General features: G+C 47.1%; 2 protein-coding genes across 2 annotated transcripts; both read right to left on the reverse strand.

Annotated features, from left to right (window-relative positions):
* Nucleotides 1–213: 213 nt before the first annotated feature.
* On the reverse strand, nucleotides 214–11,240 carry ap4e1 (adaptor related protein complex 4 subunit epsilon 1). Its single transcript, XM_084476847.1, has 21 exons — nucleotides 10,949–11,240; nucleotides 10,355–10,426; nucleotides 10,109–10,232; nucleotides 9,927–10,000; nucleotides 9,648–9,769; nucleotides 9,280–9,439; nucleotides 9,006–9,172; nucleotides 8,835–8,908; nucleotides 8,619–8,741; nucleotides 8,379–8,488; nucleotides 7,951–8,090; nucleotides 6,928–7,040; nucleotides 6,718–6,836; nucleotides 5,724–6,026; nucleotides 5,348–5,459; nucleotides 5,015–5,153; nucleotides 4,511–4,796; nucleotides 3,846–4,433; nucleotides 3,215–3,414; nucleotides 2,720–2,880; nucleotides 214–2,056 (listed from the first exon to the last, which is right to left on the reverse strand). Exons 1-21 carry the CDS (start codon nucleotides 11,081–11,083, stop codon nucleotides 1,896–1,898), a joined length of 3,483 nt encoding a protein of 1,160 aa, XP_084332973.1. The 5' UTR covers nucleotides 11,084–11,240; the 3' UTR covers nucleotides 214–1,895.
* A 1,411-nt stretch (nucleotides 11,241–12,651) lies between these two features.
* gnb5a (guanine nucleotide binding protein (G protein), beta 5a) lies at nucleotides 12,652–16,192 on the reverse strand (the record flags this gene model as incomplete). Its single annotated transcript, XM_084477800.1, has 11 exons — nucleotides 12,652–12,663; nucleotides 12,769–12,935; nucleotides 13,034–13,130; nucleotides 13,305–13,353; nucleotides 13,579–13,670; nucleotides 13,748–13,891; nucleotides 14,998–15,130; nucleotides 15,235–15,311; nucleotides 15,392–15,433; nucleotides 15,564–15,700; nucleotides 16,057–16,192. The coding sequence occupies 11 exons, from the start codon at nucleotides 16,190–16,192 to the stop codon at nucleotides 12,652–12,654; spliced, it is 1,086 nt and encodes a 361-aa protein (XP_084333926.1).
* Nucleotides 16,193–22,245: the final 6,053 nt, after the last annotated feature.

Consider the following 22,245-nt stretch of genomic DNA (forward strand, 5'->3'; position numbering starts at 1 on the left):
TCTCTGCGTTCTGCCTTTCTTCGGTGACATCACCCAGAAACCTGTCAATATCCGATGTATTAAAGATAGATATATTTTCATAGTATTGGTCTTATCGGCAACCAAACCTCCTATTCTGAACAAATCACTAAATATATATGTCAGCATACATTATTTATTTGGATTTTCTTTAGATTTATTGCCAACACAGAAGCCTGAAAAAACAATCATGTCTGTTTAAAAAGCTCAATTTATTCACAAGTTATAATAGCTGTCAGGCACTAAAAGAACACTGATATTTCTGTACCACAGGCACAATCAAAAGCCACCTTAGTATCCCGTTTAAACTTCAGATTGTATGTGTCATATTGTGCTTTACACCAAGACAAATTAAACAAAAACACATCTCGTCATCTTAATAGTTCATGCCAAAATAAATCTCAGCAGACATACGGCCATGGAATCTACTAGAAGAGAAGCCTAGACAATACCTATTAAATCAATACAAAATGATTCTTTCTTTAAGAATATATAGTCCATAAATATGTTGGAGGGTGAGCATTAATAGAAAAATATAATAATCAAAGACCACTAGGATTCAGCACTTCTTTAGTATGAATGAAATGTGTTACTGCATAGATAAAGTGGGACAGAGAATGAAGGGCATCAAATGAACGGGAGACGTCAATAACCAAAAATCCATGCATCCAATATCCATCCGCCCCCTTGTTTCAAGACATTTTGTCAGCAGGATAAGTGCTTGAATCTGTTGAAATCAAAGGACAGCAGTTTGTCTGTGTTTTTATACTCCTGACAGACCATAATGAGGCCTTGTAGGGAATGGATACTTGGTAGTATTAAGGCAAACCAAAACAAAAGGCTGCTTGCCGAAGTCTGTATCTTACTCTACTGATAACTAGTAAAAACACCACTAACAGTGTATTTCATTTTCCTTCTGTACCGATGGACTCATTTGATTATGACTTAAAGACTTTGGTATCGTTGTGATGAATCTTCTTTGAGAAATTTCCATCAAATGCATTTGAGAATTGCTAAAATCATATAAACGTATTCCCAATGTAGTAATACAACTCCAACAGTATTGATGAAAATATTGATTAGGCAATATTGATTGTAGGACGGAACGTGACATGGACAAAATGACACAGGCTGTTTCACAGATTCACACATTATGTTTTCACTGCTGCAGCTCAGATCCAATGAAATCAAATTTCTAAAGACCTCTCAGCACGATCTCTTACTAAAAGTGCCAGTCAGACGTGTTATTCAAGAGTTTCAAGAGTGTTCTTCAACCAAACAAAAACAAAAGCACAAAGGCAAACTCACCGTACTATTCATCCCACCAGTTTAAGTCTTCAAGTCCTGGCAGGCCCGCACTATTAATTAAGACATGTCAGTGTTCAGTAAACTACCACCACCACGCGTGACTCATATCTGTGGAGGTACACTCAGTCAACTCCTCCCCGGAGCGTCTCCATGAGAGGCAAACTGAATGACGCAAACCTGGTTTGTTCTTCGTTGGTTTTTCAGGCAATAAGTTATATGTAGTGATGAGAGACAGTCAGTGCTCAGCCAGGGGCCCTCAGTCAGTGGTCAGACTGGGGCTTGTCAGAGCTCAGCCCGGGGCCCTCGGTCAGCGCCCAGCCCGGGGCCCTCGGTCAGCGCCCTCAGTCAGTGCTGGGCCAGGGCCCTCGGCCAGTGCCCAGCCAGGGGCCCTCGGTCAGCGCCCTCGGTCAGTGCTGGGCCAGGGCCCTCTGACAGTGCCCAGCCAGGGGCCCTCGGTCAGCGCCCTCGGTCAGCGCCCAGCCAGGGGCCCTCGGTCAGCGCCCTCGGTCAGTGCTGGGCCAGGGCCCTCTGACAGCGCCCAGCCCGGGGCCCTCGGTCAGCGCCCTCGGTCAGTGCTGGGCCAGGGCCCTCTGACAGTGGTACAGCAGGCAGTCTGGGAGCTCGGGGAGAGAGGAACGCAGCCACACAGCCAGGCAGCCGGCGTTGAGGCGGCAGTGCATCAGGCAGGGCGGGCCCTGCAGCAGCTGGCAGGCCACGATGCCCTCCGACGCTGGAACGAGAAGGACGTCCATTAAATGTATTCACTTGAGGTCAGTTCACTCACTGATGGCCGATACAGATAGAAGATCGGTATCAGAACAGTTATTGTCTCAGGATTGTTAAAAAGAAAAGATAACAATGATAGAATTATATTTAAAATCTTTTTTTCTTTCTGAAGATTTATTTTTGCATTTTTATGCTTTTTATGATAGACAGGAAGGTATGGGAGAGAGGGGAGGCCATGCAGCAAAAGACCACGGGCAGGAATCAAACCCGGGTCGCTGCGCTCAGGGCTGAGCCTTAATGGTACACGCTCTACCAGGTGAGCCTTAATGGTACGCGCTCTACCAGGTGAGCCTTAATGGTACGCACTCTACCAGGTGAGCCTTAATGGTACGCGCTCTACCAGGTGAGCCTTAATGGTACGCGCTCTACCAGGTGAGCCTTAATGGTACGCGCTCTACCAGGTGAGCCTTAATGGTACGCGCTCTACCAGGTGAGCCTTAATGGTACGCGCTCTACCAGGTGAGCCTTAATGGTACGCGCTCTACCAGGTGAGCCACCGGGTGCCCACATTCTTTAAGTCTTAACCCAGACCAACAGTCATGACTTTTCCTGGATGAAGCGTATTTCCCCGGTCAGTTGAGGGGTGTCGTGTCCGGTCGGCCCCCACCTATGATGTCCACGACGTGGAGCTGCAGTCGGTCCCTCAGGCGGCTCAGCGTGGCCCGCAGGGGGTCGGGCTCCTCGCTGAGCAGCGCCAGGTTCTGCTTGGTGTCGTTGGAGGAGGCCAACCACAGCCGGCCGTACTCCTCCGTGGACACGCTCAGAGGCCTGCTCCCCCCAGGGGAACACGAGGAACCATTAAAGGGGTGATATCATGCTTTTTAGACTTTTCCCTTTGCTTTAGACGGTTATATGACGCATGCATACTGTACATGTATTACGAAAAATCTAAGTCCGAGCCAGGGGAGTATTCACGCCCCCCCCCCCCCCCCCCCCCGAGAACGCCCCTCAATAAGTGCGTGATACAAACTTTACTTCTGTAACAGTGTGCTGTCAAGTACAGTGTAACCCTAATGTACATGGTGTGATTTGTTATTGTCTTGGTTTGGCCCGATATCATTCTCCCTTATGAGCCCGAGGACAAGTTGCTTGGATACGGCACCTGATGAAGTCGGGGAGGGAGATGGCATAGGAGAAGGGCATGCTGTGAGGCTCCCCGTCAGGCCGCTGGTAGGACGCCCGGCCGGCCAGCTCCATGTGAACCGAGGCCCTGGTTGGGACCAGAGAGTAGTGGTACACTGCCACACTGTGGCCCTCCACCTGCTCCTCCTCCTCCTCGGGGCCACCACACACACGGGACACCTGCACAGCCACAACAAACATTTACATTTAGGGCATTTTATCCAAAGCGACTTACAACCACTCATTCACACATTGACGGCGGAGTCAACTGCGCGGGAGCAGTCAGGCTGAGGCGTCTTCCCCAGGGACACCTCGACCCTAGGCTAGGAGGAGCCGGGGATCGGACTAGCAGCCTTCCGGTTACCAGCAATTCGCTCTACCTCCTGAGCTACTGTCGCCCCACAAACACAGAATGACTTTGAACAACAAGCGGGAAGCTCCAGCGTTCTAGTGTGATGTAGGTATGGTGCTACACTAGGAAGTTTATCTTTAAATGTGTTTCATTTGTTTGTTTCACACCAAATGATAGCCTCTTTGTAATCTCCATCCGCAGGCCCCGGGCAGACACACGTTACACAGCAAGGTCAGAACACAACATCCTCAAGGATTACCTCCAGGTCACCGGAGGTCACCTGCAGCGCAAACCGCCGGGCGGCCGAGTCGGACGCGTTGGAGACGAAGACGACGAGCAGCGAGGAGCGGTCGGTGCGGACGCAGCAGGCGGAGAGCGCCAGGCCGGCGTCGCAGCAGAGGGGGCTGATCTCTGAGCGGGGCAGCCCGCACAGCTCCTCGGGCAGATGGGGGCTCAGACGGAGGGGCTCGGGGTCGTAGGGGTCGTCGGGGTCATAGGGGTCGCCTGGCGCGTCGGGGTCGACCGCCGCCACGCCGTTCTCCTCGACGACCGTTGCACTCATGTCGGTGTCCTCCGTGAGGTCCTCGTGTGCGTCACATGGGCTGTTGTTGGCGGGAAGGTCATGAGGGAGGAGGGGGGCGGAGTCAGCCGGAGACGGGGCGGAGACGGAGTCCAGCGGGCCGCTGCACAGCAAGTTATCCATGGCACTCTGAGCGGAGAGGGGGGAGTGGGAGTGGGAGTGGGAGGAAGAGGCGGAGTCACCCGATGGCTCGCTGGCGCCCGAAGATGACCCTTGACCTTTGACCTTCCTCCTGAAGCGATGGCGTGTCGGCTCTGCTGTTCCCATCTGTTGAGATGAAGGTGTTAGGGGACGCCACGTCAGACACGGCGGGTCAGAGTGGCAGCAGAGCGGTTCTATCTCACCAGACACGGCCCGGCGCTGCTCTGGGAGCCAAGACCCACGAAGAGAGAGGAGGCCAGCTGCTGCTTCTCCCGGTCCACCTGCGGGGTGCACCCGGAGGCGGGGGCCGTCAAGGAGACGACGGGGGTCCGGGAGGCACAGCCTCCTTCCTGGAGGGCCGAGGGGGGGCAGGGGACCTCCGTCTGGGCCGTCTGGGCCGCCTCCTCCGCCTTCACCGCCGCCTCCGGCTTGGCGAGGTATCCCTCCTTGCCCCACACCCGCGTCACGCCCTCCAGCCTCAGAGAGCCGCTGCTGAGACGGAGGGAAAGACGACGCGTCAGAGCGCCGTCCGGCGCCGTCCCAGAGCCCAGCCCCATGTCAGTACACGCACAAGGTCATTAACTACCAGTTACTACAGTCAATACAACGTGTGATTCAGCCAGAAGAATGTATTTGACAGGGTGATTAAGAAATAACAATCGCGTTCTTAAGTAAATGTCAATGTTACATTAAAATCGACACCATACCCTCCTTTAGGTGAGAGCTCGGTGCTGTTTCCCGACAGGCCGGAGCTCATGGAGAGTACGGTGGGAGAGAGTCTCTCTGCTATACTGCAGGAGGACAGGCTGAGAGGCAGAGACAGGCCGTAGGGCTCCACACTCAGAGCTGAGGAAGGAGAAGCAACATGGGAATGGTTAAGAAAGGCCTCTCTGGGTTAGGGTGTGTGGCTCTCAGACAATAAGAGCCAAGTTCCAATGCAAACGTCGACAGGTCGGGGGTTAGGCCTGCTCTTCAATGACATGTCACTCAGGATGGAGGCGGGCCTACAGAGTGAAGGTGGTGTCTCCCGTGGGCCGTACCTTTCTCCTGCGCCAGCTCCTCCTGCCTCTGATGGGGGGGTTTGTACGGCGCGGCCCCCGCAGCCAGGGCCTCAGAGACAAACCCGTCCAGAAAGGACAACGACGAATCCACCTGTCCAGAGTCGAGGCGGAGATTTGATGAGATTTGATTTATATTAATCCGAAAAAATGTCAAGTCAATTCCTTGGTCTTTAGTTGATCAAATGATCTATATTAATTTGGACTTTCCAGGATTTATGAGGTTAGACTAAATCAAATACAAAAATTGATATTATCAATGATGAACATCTAGATGAGTCTGGACTGGAACATCTCATCAGGCACCGCAGCCGACGGACCGCACGTGACTCCAGTGGGTCTCCGGGGGACCCCTCACCTCCAGGGGCTCCAGGCCGTCGCCGCGCGGCAGCACCCTGAGCCGCAGCTCGGCGTGGGAGGCCAGGTGCTGCAGCTCGTGGAGCCTCTGTCTCAGCGCCGTGTCCAGGGAGCCGCCATGGCGCTCGGCCAGCTCCTGGGCCACAGACATGCAGGCGGGGCCCTCGCTCAGCTTGGTCATGGCCGTCAGCACCCAGCTCTTGGTCTCACTGCTGCAGTGTCTCAGGTCAAGCAGCGGGGCCAGGAGTCTCAGGACAGCGGCCGGCTCCAGGCCTTCCTTCACACCAGAGTATTCCCCCAGCACCTGGTCCACAGGGGAGAGAAGCACACAGAGGGCTTAGGACCGCTGGGGCCTACGGGAACAGTTGATCCATTGACAGGAACGAATCAATTATAATTGTAATTCTTTTATTTATTAATTCATTATCAAACAATTACACATTAAAACACATTATTCTTTATTGACTGCCTGTCAAACAAATCAACAACTCAACAATATAATTCATATGGTAACTCTTGTGATGAGCATTCACCATTACTTTAAATAAATAAATAAATAAATAAACAAATAAACTTTAAATATTGTGATGGGCTGCCTCATAGACAATTAAAACCGTCAAATGGAGCCCTGACGAGATGATACGCGTGTGTGCACAATATACCTAAATTCTCTCAAACCTCATTCTCAATATATGTCGAGATGATGGACTGCATTTATGTAGCACTTTTCTAACCAGTGGCCACTCAAAGCGCTTTACAACATGGCCAACATTCACACACCGACGGTGGAGTCAACCATGCAAGACGACAGCCAGCTTGTCGGGATCAGTTAGGGTGAGGTGCCTTGCTCAGGGGCACCCCGACACTCAGCTAGGAGGAGCTGGCCATCGAACCAGCAACCTTTCGGTTACCAGCCAACCTCCTCTACCTCCTGAGCCCCATGCCGCCCTATGAGGAGGAGGATGATGATGATGAATGTGGGCAGCGCTGCTCACCCAGCTGATGACCTGGAGGAAGCGCTGAGGCAGCCTGGCCGGCCGCTCCTGGAGCAGAGACACGTACGAGTCCACCGCCAGCAGCCGCAGCTGTCGGTCCTCCTCAGCACTCTCAAACCCTTGGGCCAGACACAGAGAGAAGGAAAGCAGTGAGCAGGCGTTAGAGACTAAGGCCAGGAGGTGGGAACCTCATTGGAGAAGTGAACATACCCTCAGACAGTATTCTCAGGAAGTTGTTGGGTATGTCCGGCTGCATCTGGTCTCCGACCAGCAGGAAAACTGTGTTCATGGTCCTGATGAACCAGGAGTTGTCCGGGGCATATGTACATTAGTTTATAGGAAGATAAACACCTTTACAAGTGTTACACTTTTTCTTAAGTAAAATACCAGTTCTGTAAGCGCTCCTTATTGCTGCCTTGCTCAGCTTTTGGTTTGTTTGGGAAAATATGCTGAAAGTAAGGACTGTTTAAGTTTGACCGTGTCAACAAGCAGCTTGTTTCATCAAATTATGATTAAATATGCAAGACAACCTGAGTAATCATCCAAATGCATAGCATATGAATGATTTTCCCCAATAGATAAAACATTAAAGCTGAAAACGGTAAGAAGCAGGTCAGAAGCTGTGTGACCAGCCATGCTTTGGTGTGGAACACGGACTGCAGAAAACACAGATAAAAAATACTTTTGAAAATGTGTGGAAATTGGACAGTTTATTAAATTACAATTACTTGCTATTTCTTGCATCCCTAGTGGCCATGTGGTTTTATTTTAAGTTCAGCCTTAATTGTTGGAAACATTTGTGTGGCAAGAACTATGGGGACAGAGACAGTGAAAATGTTGACCGCTGGAATGTTTTGTCGACAGTGAGATTAGAGCCTCTATACAGATTTAAGCATTAGAGACAGGACTCGTACCTAGCAACGTCACCGTACTAAATAACTAAATACAATTCATAAATCCATCGAGAAACCTCATCACATCACAGTTGGCTACTCGATGATTGCATACAGTCATTTTTGAATACCTACTGGCACGCCACAGGCCACTGTAGCTTCTCTACGTGGTTCAGAAGGGAGAGGAAGGGGGGGGGGGTACTCAACCTCACCGCTAGATTCCACTTAACCCTACACTGCACCATGTACAACCCATTACATGTAAGAGAATCACTCCACGTGGTCATGCATTCATTCATTCATCACCACAAAGAGCTTGAAAGCGTTTTCTGAAGGATATTTCTCTGCCAGCTCCGCCACCTTTCCCCCGAGGTCTATGGTGACGTAGTCGTCCTTACTGTGATGGAGGAACTCCAGCAACTTCTCCACGATCACCTTCACATTCTGACCGTTGGTGATCCGAAACAGTAGCTCCAAGGTCTGTCATGAACAACAAACATACTACATTAGGACATTTAACACTTTGTCTGCTAAAGTGACTAACGTGCAAGTCTGAGAACAACCAAAGTATTCAATACAACTTTGAGTAACTGCTAATAAACAGAAGGATGAAGTGAGTCTAAATTAATGAATTAAGGTATTTATGTATGATCTCAAACCATTTATGTTGTCTAAATTAAAGATAACAAGTGTACAAGTCAGTTACAGTATCTGTCCACACTGTTCATCCTAGTTCTTCCAACTAGAAACACTGTGCTGGCCTCCCACCTCCCGCTTTATGATCAGGTCTGAGTGATCCAGGCACTCGATGATGGTCATCTGGTGCTGCAGAGCCAGGTTAGCGTCCTGCTGCACCACATAGGTTAGGGCTTTGAGTCCTTCAAGAGCAACACAGGTTAACAGCATAAACAGGGTTATATTTACTACTATAAATATATATGTACAACTAGAAATATTCTCTTATCATATTTAGATTAGATCTAAGGAGCAAGTGGATCCAAACCTTACCCAAGTATTTTAAGTTTATTTTTGGCGACAGAACAAAGTTGCCAATGCACTTCGCAGCTTTTTCCAACAGCTCAGCTTTTGGGTGAATTGTGTGAATAGTCTTCACACACTCAAACAATATTGCTGGAAAACAAAAGATTTTTACAAGGAAACATGTGAGTACAAGTAACAGTTGAGTAAATACATAGTCATGAATGCATGATCAATTTAAGGTACCGTAGGTGATGTTGTGGTTCATCTCTGCTCGTCTGAGAGACTCATCCAGGACCTCATACATCATCTCACTCGTACTGCAGAGACCCAACACAATCAGATGTAAGTCCATCATACTGCACTGACATCAAGTCATCCACACTCAGCAAATAGACGATGGAGTCCCTGCGTTACCTCCGGTCGTTCTTCCCCAGTAAGGAGAGGATTCTGAGGAGCTGGATCTGAAGCCAGGGAGCGGGTACGCTGTGGTAGTTGAAGTCAATGGGAAGTTTGCCTCCCACCACCTGCTTCAAGATGGTCACAAAACTCACCACCAGGTCCTTGTAACTCTCCGGCTTCTCCTGTAAGGCAAGAATCAGGGGGATGGTAATACTGTCCTTTGATCATGAATCAAAGCAACATATTATACTTTCATTATTAGACATGGCTGATTTGAGGAGGAGCCTACCGTGACCATCTCCAGGTAAATGTGTAGTGAGGCAGACATCACACCCGGGTCCTTGTCACACAGAGCCTTTCGGAACTTGTTGTGGATGTGCTGGACCTGGTTGGGCGCTATCAGGTAGAACTTGTATAGGGCCAGGACAGCTTTCCTCCGGATAATCTCTCTGTTTAGAAGTTATGAGGGTGAAAACCTTTTCTGTTACAATACATGAAAAACATGTGGAGGACCAGACAAACACATCCAGAAGAACAATGTACAAAAAATAAACATCAACGTTATAATAAGTGAAGTAAATTTTGAAGCTATATAGAAATTACAATACTGTTATACTATAATAACAATAACAAAAACCTGTCTGTTTCAGTTCTTACTTTGGGTGATTGAGTTTCTCTTCTACCAGGGGAAGGATTGCAGGGATCATATCTTTGGGAAATACTTGACCAACAACGGTGAGCGCCATGCACACTTCTATCAGATTTGTGCTCTGAAGATCCTGCAGAGACACAAACAGATCAGAGCATCTCAGTGTACAAACATCCACCTCATCCAATGTGCAACCTCCCTGTCACAGTGAGGGGAGGGTTTGGAGATCCAGGCAGCACTACTGCGAATCAAACACACTTAACTTAGATAATCAAGCAAACACTCACTTTTAATACAGTGTTGACCAGAAGGAGCAGGAGCTCATGGCTCTCATTCAGAAACAAGGATACAGCCAGGTAACCTGAAAAAAACACAAGTGTATGTATACACAAATAGTTCCCTTATTCAAAATGTGTCTACTTAAGAATGTCTTGGTACATTGAGACAATGAAGACACCAGATAACGTACCGACTCTCTTGTCCAGAGCAGTGCCCTGCTGGGCCAGTTTGATGGCATGGATGTAGCTGAAGGAGGCCTCGTAACCCAGCATCTCACAGTAGACCGCCCGCACCATCAGCTCCTTCATCTGCCTCTGAAGGAGTCCACAACACATCAGCAAAACAGATCCCTCATTAGTAACCCATACGTTCATGTACATTTTAACAAAACAACAAGAATATATTCCACATATGAAAAACAGGAAAAAAACAGTACCATGGTCGTGTTTGGAGAAGACACCTGCTCCTTGATGGAAACAAGTTCACGTTGAATAAGTTTCTCTTCATCCTTGAGGGGGGATCAGAGAAAACAGTAAATAAACCTGAAGTGTGTTATCGTCCATGGCTGAGAGGGACACTCAGCGAGGACAGTGGACTCTGTTTCCGTATGTTATTGTGTGTGTTATTGTCCATGGCCGAGAGGGACACTCAGCGAGGACAGTGGACTCTGTTTCCGTATGTTATTGTGTGTGTTATCGTCCATGGCCGAGAGGGACACTCAGCGAGGACAGTGGACTCTGTTTCCATATGTTATTGTGTGTGTTATCGTCCATGGCTGAGAGGGACAGTGGACTCAACAACCACAATTCAATTCAATTGTATTTGTATAGCCCTAATCACCGGTACAGTCTCAAAGGGCTTAACGGGCCGTATACTTATACCACACCACTGACCCTCACCCCCCAAGAGGGCAGGCATGAAGTCCCTTAATTAGCAAGGAAGGAATGTTGAGGAGGAACGCAGAGCGGGGGGGGTCCTCCTTCCACCGATTCGGTTGCACCAGTTCGATGCCCGAATACAATAAACTCACGTGTTTGGATGTCAGCTCAGTGATCCCTCTGATCAGGGTTCCTAGTTTGGAGGTGGAGGACGGTCTCCCTGGCGACGGGTCTGAGGACAGCAGACCGGGCAGCGCCGTCAGCGTCCTCTCCACCACATCACTCATCCTGACGCCCCGCGGAGGACTGGAGCCAGCTGAGATCTGTCTATATGTATGTATACTAATATGCCTTTTAATGAATCTGTCCAACAAAGGCTCGTTTGTTAGAAAAGGACATCATCCACATCATGTTACACGGTAGTCCCGAGTTGTGAAATATCATTTTGACAGACCGGCCATTGTTTTGATTCGGCAGCGGCGGCGGCAGCTCACTGATGATGTCACGTCCGCTTTCAATTGTAAAACTTTATTAAAGGTTTGCAAATGAAATAAACATTACCTAATCGAGGACGATATTTCTTCCTTAAATGTAATACATATTTTGATGTTTGATTCTTAGTATATGGGTTTACCATAACAAAAAATATGTCTGTAACTACTTTGTTTCATTTCTTGATTATTTTATTATTATTATTAGTTTCACTGGAGGCACATGGTGTGATGCAAAAAAAGTACATATTTATTTAAAAGTGACATATACCACCAGTGTGTGTGTGTGTGTGTGTGTGTGTGTGTGTGTGTGCGTGTCCACCTAGAGGTGTGCTGGATAGATGAGCAACGTTTTCTACAGTCCACTGAGTCGGCTGGTGGACTGATCTATCCAGCACACGTCTAGGTGGACACACCCATTTGTGATATCAGAAGAGGCAGATGATATCAAAACGGCTTGTAGTGGCTAATCACACCTGGTGGTATAATATGTCACCTTTAAGTAAGACTTACACAAAAGCAACATCAATATTTAAAACCCAATTTATTGTTTTTGTATATACGGTATTCATAACATTTCCTTAAATAACTGATATGTACAGTTAACTACAATAAAATAATTATAATAAATATGAAATCACAGACATTAGATATCTCAATGAGAGGGAGTAAATTCTGAGAGCTTAAACATATGTTCACATATTATGGAAGGGGGCCGTAGTGATTCAGGGGGTAGTGTATGTGGTGGAATGTGTACATAAAGCAAGTGACTTGTAGATCAGAAGAAAAAAAATGTAAGAACCAGCTTCAGGCTTGAAAGAATCAAAAAATGTATTTGACCACTTACCATTCACCTAAACCAGTCATATTGCCCGGTAAGTTTCCCCCAGAACACACACTGTTCTGGGGGTCGTGATGTGTGTTATAGGATATAAAATGAGCATATCGTCTTCCTGGGGGCAAAACAATATCCTACCATATCATTTCATTTCACATCTATCCTAAACTGACATTGTACAAGTATAACTGTCGGAAATATACATTTCACAACTATAGCCATTACCCTGAATACTGTGCGATTGTGCTAATCATACTATTATTATTATTCCACAAGGTTGAATAACTTCCCAAATCTACCCGGGCCTTTTTATCACGGAGGTATATACAGTGCCCAGTGTCATTGTTTAGTACTATATATGTGTGTATATATATATATATATATATATATATATATATATATATATATATAACTGACTATGAGACACTATTCTCATGATTGTACTCAAGCAAACTGAACTTTGAGCATCTTTTCTCCAATAGCTCTCTCCATTACTAAGCCTTCCTCTGCCTCTCCATCTTCCTCCTCAAGCCCAGACCTGGAAACAAATGAGAACAAAACAAGTGACCTTACAAATGACGGTCCACAGCGGTGTCATAGTGAGCCCTCCCCAACAGAGCGCTGCAGACGGCGGTTCACCTACCCTCAGGGTGTGGTCCCAGGACCCCGTGCAGAAGCCTGTCCCGTCGGGGGACACCCGCAGGGTGCTGACCCGGTTCTCATGGCCAAACAGAATGGACACCCGGGTTCCCTTCAGAACGTCCCAAACGTTGATGGTGTAGTCATTGTAGCCGGCGAAAAGTAGCCTCCCTGGAACACAAACGGCAATCAAACAACGTATGCATGCAACAGGAACTCAATGAGCAGGTGTTGGAAAATATCTTTATAAACTTCATAAAAACTCTTACCACTGAGAGAAAAGTCAACACTGGAGACACCGAAAATGATGCTTTCTTTGGAATAAATAGCGACCTCTCTGTCCGCTCTCAGGTCGTACAGACGGCACTGTGATACAAACACAAAGTACGTTCCAGTCTTAGCAGAGCAGTTTAAATGTGATGCCAGCTACATGACATGAGCCACCTTCAGTGGGACAGGAGATCTGGGGTGAAATGAGGGGCAAAGTGTGTAGTATAGTACTATAGTACTATAGTAGTAGTACAAGCGTTGATCACTCACAGTAGCATCGTCAGAGCCGGATGCAAACGCATCTCCACTGGGGTAGTACCTGTTGGAAGTGAGAGAGAAGACATGTTTAGCCCCCTTTTTCTTTTGATTTATGGTTAACGTAAATAATAACAATTTGTATATTTCGTATTTTGTGCATTTGATAATCTTCCGATTACAAAGGGAACAATCGATTTGCAAATGAATTGATTCATTCGCAAAAGATATGTTTATATATTTACCTCTATATAGATTTCACACAGAACGTACCTCATGAAACCCTTACCTGACACTGTTGATGTCTGAGTCATGGGTCTCAAAAGACTGGATGCATTGTCCTGACCGCATGTCCCACACATTGGCCTTCTTATCGCAGCCCTAGTACACATGGGAAGGTTTTAGCAGCTGCAGACATAACAAAGACAGCAGCGTGTTACACAGCCGGTCCTCCTCACCCCTGAGACAAAGGTGTTTCCAGTCTCAGACGGGGCCAGGTCCAGACAGAGCACGTCGGCTGCGTGGCCATGGAAACTCTGCAGCAGCTGGCCACTCTCCACATCCCATAATGCACATGTTCCATCGCCGCTGGACGTCAGGATCTGGTTAATAAAGGAGAATATGGTCGTAGCTGTTGAGAATGTGTCTCCTTAAAGTGAGGATATCTGAAATCTGTAATTAACTTCTAATTATGTTATTAAGGTTAAGCAAGGTGAATGCACACCTTGCTTAACCTTAATAACATAATTAGAAGTTATCAGAAAAGGATGTTTGATGGAATCAAATCCTTCCCACATAGCCAGGTTAGCTTTGGCTTTGGTTTGGTTTTGTACTTTGGTTTTGGTTAATTCTTTATTCTTATTCTTATTCTTTAAGGCTTAGTGTTATGTGAAGTTCTATGTTGTGTTTACACCCTGCATCATCCATACAGCACATGTTCCAGTCATCCCTCCACTTGTATTCTTATACTATTCTTATTTCTAATCCATTTCTTACATTATCCTTTAATCCTTTGTGGGCAGTCTTGGTTGTGGCCCTTTGAGCCAGGTCCTCACAGGGCCTAGTGACGGCGTGTGATGGAGAAGCACCACCTCCACACGATCCACACACAGGGTCAGAACCCAGCCCTGGAGACCCCCATTATTAGAGGACTTTGAGATGTTTATTTATATACTTTTTGACATTTTTTAAGATATTCAGAAGGTGTGCAATGGAAACATCCCTCTGTGATATTTTATGGGTATTTTACATTTTTAGTTCATGTTGTCCATCATTTTAATGGTTTGCTTCTTTTATTTGGAAAAGCCTAAAACAGCGGTATTTAAATGGTGTACTGTGAATGATTGACGTTGACTTACTTACTGTAAGTCGCTTTGGATAAAAGCGTCTGCTAAATGCCCTAAATGTAAAATGTAAATGTAAGGTGCAAAGGGTTCTCTGCATTATGTTAAGTCTTTGAATTGTGATAATCCTGTGTTCAGTTGCTTATGTTGCCTTTGCTTGCCTGGCAGTTCACAGGTTGATCCCTCGACCTTCCAGTAAAACAAGGTGTAAAAGGAGTATAAACAAGTGTTTCATTGGCCATGATAAGAGCTTAAAACAGCAGGGTCAGTTAGACGGTGCTGCTCCGTTGTGCTGGTGAAGCCTGGTGGTGGTAAAGGCTCTACTCAATCATTCCATTGGACCGGATTCTCCTAGCTGCTCTCACCTGCATGTCCGAGTTGGTGAAGCTGCAGGCAGACAGGTAGTTTGTGTGCATGGCAACAGACTTCTTCTTAGCTGCCAGGTTTTCGTTCTTGTCCAGAGACAGAGGGTAGACTGAGCATTTGTTATCCAGGCCCCTGTTCAATCACACGGTGGTTTAGCATCACAGTACCTGATCAAATGAATATGCATTTATTATAATAAGGGATGGAGGATTGTGAGATTAGGGTGGGACACTGACCCACATGCGACTGCACAGCCAGAGGGTGCATAGGCACAGGCCATTACCCAGGTGCAAGGCATCGTCACCGCATGCTCCTGAAAACACAATGCATTCATTCATTTGGAAAATATAGTTTTTATGCAAATCCAGTGATTATGCATAACAACAACAATACCTTGTTAGTGGTGAACGCATCCCATACAATGACTTTCCCATCCTATCACAACATAAAGAAGATTTTGATTATTGGCAATACCACAACAGAGTACATGCTTGTCTGCACTAACAGTGGGGGAGTCGTGGGGTAAGTCTGGGTATGGGTTCTAGACAAGGGGAGATTTCCCCACCTGTGAAGAGCTGACAATCCGTCTCTTGTCCTTGCACCAGTCCATGCACAGAACTTTGTTGCCATGGCCCTTCAGAGTTCTCCGAGTCTTCATGATGAACTGGCCCAACCCCTCGATCTTCTCTGCCACTTGGTGTACTGTAAACACAGTGCACACCCCCGTCAGACCGCTTCATAAGATAATTAAACCGGATCCTGCTGATTCATTATTTCTACACGAGGTATTAAACCAAAGTAGGCATGAGCTTTATGATGCGTTTTAGTGTTGATTAATTTTTAAGCTCCATCACATCGCCAAATAACATTGGGCATTTGTCATCATGTCGCCGCCATGAGACACGGAGCTGGTTTGTTATTGCAGATGAGGTCTGCAATCATCGTATTATACACTGCAAAGAAAACCGTGACATCCATGAGGAAATAACACTGGATCATTTAGCGACAACACACTCGGACACAGATGAATCGGGCCTATGAAACCCCACACTACTCACACTCGACATCGTGCAGCTTTGCCCTTTCCTCTTCGAGCTTCGACTTCAGCGTCTCCGACTCGGTCTTGAGATTGGAGAGGGTCTCGGTGGGTTGAACCTCCTGTGTCGCCATTTCAGGGATGCCAGGGGATCTCATGTATCTGTGTTCTAGGAGCAGCGATGGGCAGCAGAGAGGTGGACCGGGCTCCCAGCTGATGTTGCTGTCGTGACGTCACATGGAAAAAGACGCTCGTCTAGTTTCCAGGGGAGGAGATTGTGTGGTGATGCTCAGCCTGTATCCTCAGCCCGTATCCTCACCTCAACCGTGTCTGAGCGGAACCGTTTACTCACCACACACACATCAAGGTTAAATCCGAACGCTTCCACTACTAATAATACTAATTATAGCCTAATAATAATCGAATCATAATAATAATAATGATAAGAAGGAGAGTCATCAAACATATTTTAAAAATAGTTTTATAGTTCAAATAGATTCAAACAATAACAATATTAAAGTGCTCCGAATTTTTCGAGGCATCTTTGTGAATGGCAACTCACTTGCGACAAATCAACTACTATAGATCTCTCTCACTCACACACACACACACACACACACACACACACACACACACACACACACACACACACACACACACACACACACACACACACACACACACACACACACACACCAATACCAAAAATAGGAAAAAAACGTTTCTGGCTGTTAAATAAACTACAATTGAATATCAGGAATAGTAAAGAACACGGACGGAATGACGGAACATACATTAAAGGACAATTTTGGTATTTTGAACATTGAGCCCCCTTTCTGATTTGTCTACGATGAAATAGAGTGGTTGACACCGAAGGTGGTCCTGGCGCATTTCCACCGCAGGGTGCGGGTCGGTCAGTCTGCAAAGGTGCGGCACGGGTCGCGTTTCCACCCGGACCCGGACTGAGAAGTATTGAGCCGTTCTCGTCTCGCAGTACTACTCCGTTGAGGTACTGAGAGCCTGAAAGGGTCCTGGCAAGTTTGAGCTACACACGCCGTCCGTTGATTGGTCGACAGAATCGTCCCTTCCGTGCGACAGGGGGATATAATGGCCCATTTCCACCGCAGGATGCGGGTCGGTACCAGTGGCGACAATTTAATTTTTCCTAAAATTAAAAAAATGAAATTGTCAAATATATACTGTTGTGTTAACATTTCATTGACTAAAAATGCGTTAGAACACGTCCATCTCGAAGACGAGTTCGTTCAGAATCAGCTGCTTATCGCAGGTCGAATAACTCGATTTCCTTCTCAAACACTCCCGTAGCGTCACAATGCACTTGCCTGTTCAGCGTCCATCCGCTTCAATGGGGCTGCATAGAACAGCTTTTTTTAGTTCGTCGAAAGTCGACAGTCATTGGATAATGCTGCGATTATGTCCCTCCCACGGACGCTCAGCGTCTCAGGGGTGAATTGAGGAGTGGGCTGGCCTGGAAGCTGGGCTTCTGCGTGATGATTGGAGGGTTTGCGAAAGACTGAGTTGCCGTTTGATTGGCTGCGATTTTGAACTATAAAAAGTCGCCGGAGCGCTCTTCATTCCTCAGTCCCATCGCGGATTTTGCAAACGAGTCGAAAGACGAACTGCAACCTATTTCTTGGCGAAATTGCTAGACAATTTTCATCGTACATTTCATACACTTATTCACACAATTACTTGCTTCAATTTAACATAATTCCCACATTTCCTTGTTCAAGTTTAATATCGTTTTGGTAGTTGGCCATCACTTTGATTCAGGGAGCCTGAGGTCTGAACTTCAAGTCCTGTATTCAGTTCAGGACTTGCAGGGTGACAGGGGAAAGCTGTGTGATTTCTTGGTGTTCTTTAAAGACATGGAGTTGGACAGTGCAATGCCTCAGCTTTACAAACTGTTCTCATTAGTGGCAACAATTGGAGCTACATCTGCAGGTGTTTGTGTGTGTGAAAGGAGCTTCTCCTGTTTAAAGCGGCTCAAGTCCTACACCTAACACAATGGACCAAGGCCGTTTAAGCAGCCTAGCTCTGCTGGCCATTGAGAGGACACTGGTCAAGTCACTGGAAAATACAGCTAGTTGGTATGACAGGGCATTTCCTTGAAAAGGAACAGAGAGCATAATTTACAAATACATAAATTGACAATTTATATGATGTAGGCCGAAAATGACCTTCCCCTCTTTGAAAGACCAGTAGCCGCCACTGGTCGGTACAGTCTGCAAAGGTGCGGCACGGGTCGCGTTTCCACTGCCAAAAGTGGGCGTGACCCGGACTGAGCCGTATTGAGCCGCTCTCGACTCGCAGTAAGTTTGAGCTACACACGCCGTCCGTTGATTGGTCGACAGAATTGTCCCTTCCGTGCGACAGGGGGATAATAATGGCGCATTTCCACTGCAGGGTGCATATTGGTCCTGTCTCGGGTATTTGCTCATTTAAAATGCCTGCTTCAGAATGGCTGGAACAATCCTGTCCTTAAACCTTACAACCCTAAACGTTTTCAGAAATGTGCAACTCACCGAGTGGTTAGTGGTGTTCGTTTATATTCCAAATGAAGTATTGTAGCGAAATACAGTTTCTGTCGCGTTTTATTGCACATTTATCACATTTTGTATACCCCATTGCTTTCTGTTGGAAGACATTGCTAGGCTCATTGAAACGGACAAAGGGGCTGTTTACGTTTTGTTATAGGCCTAGTCTTTTCGCTCGGTTCTCCGTCTCAACAGTAGGGCTAGAACCGAGACAGGACCAATAGTCAAAATTTCGGTGTCAACCACTCTATTTCATCCTAGACAAACCAGAAAGGGGCTCAATGTTCAAAATACCGGAATTGTCCTTTAACTTCATTAAACTACGTTAACTAAAATGTAAGTGAACCCACTGTTTCAGCTGGAATTCGAACACTATGAGATTTAAAAAAATACTTTTTGGGCTGAAAGTTCTGGCAAGGACTTTGGGAGGGGGTGGGGTTATCTCCATAGCTACAACCCCTGGCAAGTTTGTGATACTTTTTTAGTAAAGTATTTTCTTATTAGCGTTATAATGACCTATGTTGTATATGAAATGCTCCAAACACCGTGGCGCTATACTCTTGGGGAGCATTTCCACCGCAGGGTGCAGGTCGATTCAGTCTGCAAAGGTGCGGCACGGGTCACGTTTCCACCGCCAAAAGTGGGCGTGAGCCGTATTGAGCCGTACTCGTCTCACAGTACTACTCCGTGGCGCATTTCCACCGCAGGGTACGCTTCGGACCCAGCACGCCTCAGCTCAGTAGTGAGGGTGCGCTATAGCCCAGCTCGGTTACACCAGTACCCTTATGGTAGGGCGGGGTTTAAGCCGGACGGCGATAACCACGGCAGCTACGTAAGCATCGGGACCTCATAGCAGCCAGACACAGTGTAGCCTGCTAATAAATCCATGAAAAAGAAGAACGCGCACAATGAACAAAGAGCAACAATGTAGGACGTCCAAGAAGGACGGCGCCGTAACTGAGCTGGGCTATACCGCACCCTCACTGCTGGGGAATCCTAATCCTCTCTCGGACGCCCACAACTAAATCAACGCTCACTCACCCTTTTAGCTGAACATATGGCCAAAAGAAATTCTGTTTTTCGTGCCAAAAGCTTTAAATCCGACTGCTCTCGCGGTTCATATGGGGCATTAATCAAGGAGGGAAAGGGAGGTCACCAAAGGGAGGTCCCAAGATGGAGCTCTCAGGCTCCTGCCTGGTCGCAGACGGTTAGCGCCCTTGAGGAACTGAGACACCACGGGGTGCTTTCCCACAGAAAGATCTCCAACTGTCTTGTGAAATACATAAATAGCGGCAGTATAGACCCTCAGGGTGCATGCTGCCGTCCCCGAGTCCAGTAGGGACTGCAGGAAGAGAAGCACCAGAGCAGCCACCTCAGGTGACAGGGTCCAACTCCCTATTTTGGCACCATGACGAGAAAAACGTGCCCTGGCATTATTTATCATCTCCAGGACGGCCTCGCTCAAATCTTGAGAGATGGACTGAGGAGGGGCCAGGCCCATAACTGCGTTACAGCCGGGTTCGGATGCCAGATTTGGCCCCCTGCCCGAGAGAGAAGGTCTGCCCTGTGAGGCGAGGGCCAGGGTTGGCCGTAAACAAGACGGAGGAGGGCCGGGAACCAATGTCTCCCCGGCCAGCATGGGGCCACTAACAGGACCCTGTGGCAGCCCTGGGCAATCCTGTTTAGCACATGGGGTACCAATGGAAGCGGTACCACCTCCTTAAGGTCAGTCATATGACTCGATGTTGATATTATGGTCTCGAAAGATAGGTAGAAGGATGGTATCATTCACGGTTAAGACCGTATTGACGGTCTGAGTGAGGTCGAAATAGATCAGCATCGAAAGAGGTGAAAACCATCATAATTCGGAGCATATGGAGAGTTTCAGTTATGCCGATGGGGAGATTGTCAGTCTTGTCCACGCCAGTCGCAGGGAGCGTGATGTCACATACATGTAGTCTTTCTCATTGTGTATTCTCTAAAAGCCTTTAACTGAACAATTGCACAATAAACGGTCAAACTCTCATTCTACTCTCACTATCATTTACTGTAAATGATAAAAACAACATATGTGTAATCCGGGGCATCTAAAGACTGGGACCAGAAAAGAATGACTTTCTCTCCATTGAAACCCATTCATATTTTACGATCTCATAGGTCCCATGGGGACCACCGGAAGGGGCAGGACTTATGAGATCTATAATGGCACGTTCCAGGCAACCCGTAACTCGTGTTTTCACAACCTTCTACCTGTGAAAGTGCCCTGGAACGGTGGTCAAACCTGTGATTCACTACCCGTGAACTTGTACAAGATCGATGTACTCCCAGTTACAGCTTTTGACGTCACACACATAAACAACAATGGCGGCCTCGGTTGGTACTATCTATAAAATCAAATAAATCGGTTGTTAGGACATGTTTTATGGTATGAACGTCCATATAATGCCGCTTTTCCACCGACAGTACCAGCTCAACTCAACACGACTTAGCGCACCACGACTTGGTTTGGTTCCAGGCACGTCGCGTTTCCATCTCAAAAAGAACCTCTTCAACGTGGGCGGGTCGTCATTAGGTTAACCCTAATCCTGGGAAATCTGATCAAGACTATATCCTGATTCCCGGGGAAGGTTATGATGGGAAATGGGAAATAAAATAACATAAAAAACACAATGACCGTGCGTCTATTGTTGTCATACGGTAACGTTGATGGAGGCGAAACTCAAGCCCTGGGAAAGGAACGACACTAAAACGAAACAGCAAAATGCCGATCCGCGTCCCCCTCGGGAGCGGGTCCGTGGACTCCAGCCACGCCGGACACAACTTAACTTTGAGTGATTATTCCCGTTTGCAGCCGCTGACCAATCAGTTGCCAGCAGCCTGTTTACGTCATACAAAAGTACATACTCTGCTCGCTTGGAACCTCGACGGAGGTGCTACTAAAAAAGTACCCGGTACCAGGTACAACGTACTTTTTTTGCCAATGGAAACGCAAAAAAAGGCGGGCCAAGTCGAGGCGAGTTGAGCTGGTACTGTCGGTGGAAAAGGGGCATAAGTGGCATTTTGGCACGCACAATAGTGTTAAATGCACCTGCGAGAATGTTTGGATAGGCGGAGCTCCCCCTGTAACATATATGACATAATCTTACATGTGAGATAACTTCGTTTTTTAACTTTGTGCTTTTACACAATTGCTCTAGACACCATGGTGATACAGCGACGCTAAAACAGCCACTTTCGTGTCACAGCATACCCTGGCTTTGAATGCAACATACCTCGCTAACCCGCTCATCGAGGTTTGTAGTAGTGATGGATTTCATGATTTGTTTGCTTGAATCAGTTCGCGTCGGTCAGTTCGCCAAGAAGAATCATTCGAATCATTCGTTCGTTCAGTTGCGTATCCAGTAGAGGTGAATTGGTTCTCAGTCGTTCAGACTTCGGAAGGAGCTATGTCTGAGTCGTTCAGACATAGCTCCTTCCTCGTACTCATTCAAACGAATCACGAATGCACGTTCTCAGCTGAGTTGGTCAGACTCAGCTCCTCCCTCGTTCTTATTCTCAAACGAATCACGGTCGTGCAATGGTGCAAACAATCATCAATCAACACAACAATACAACATTAACTAAGTTCCTTTCACCACTAACACATTCAGCGA

This window comes from Micromesistius poutassou, assembly GCF_964030765.1.
Source record: "Micromesistius poutassou genome assembly, chromosome: 13".
Classification (NCBI taxonomy): Eukaryota; Metazoa; Chordata; class Actinopteri; order Gadiformes; family Gadidae; genus Micromesistius; species Micromesistius poutassou.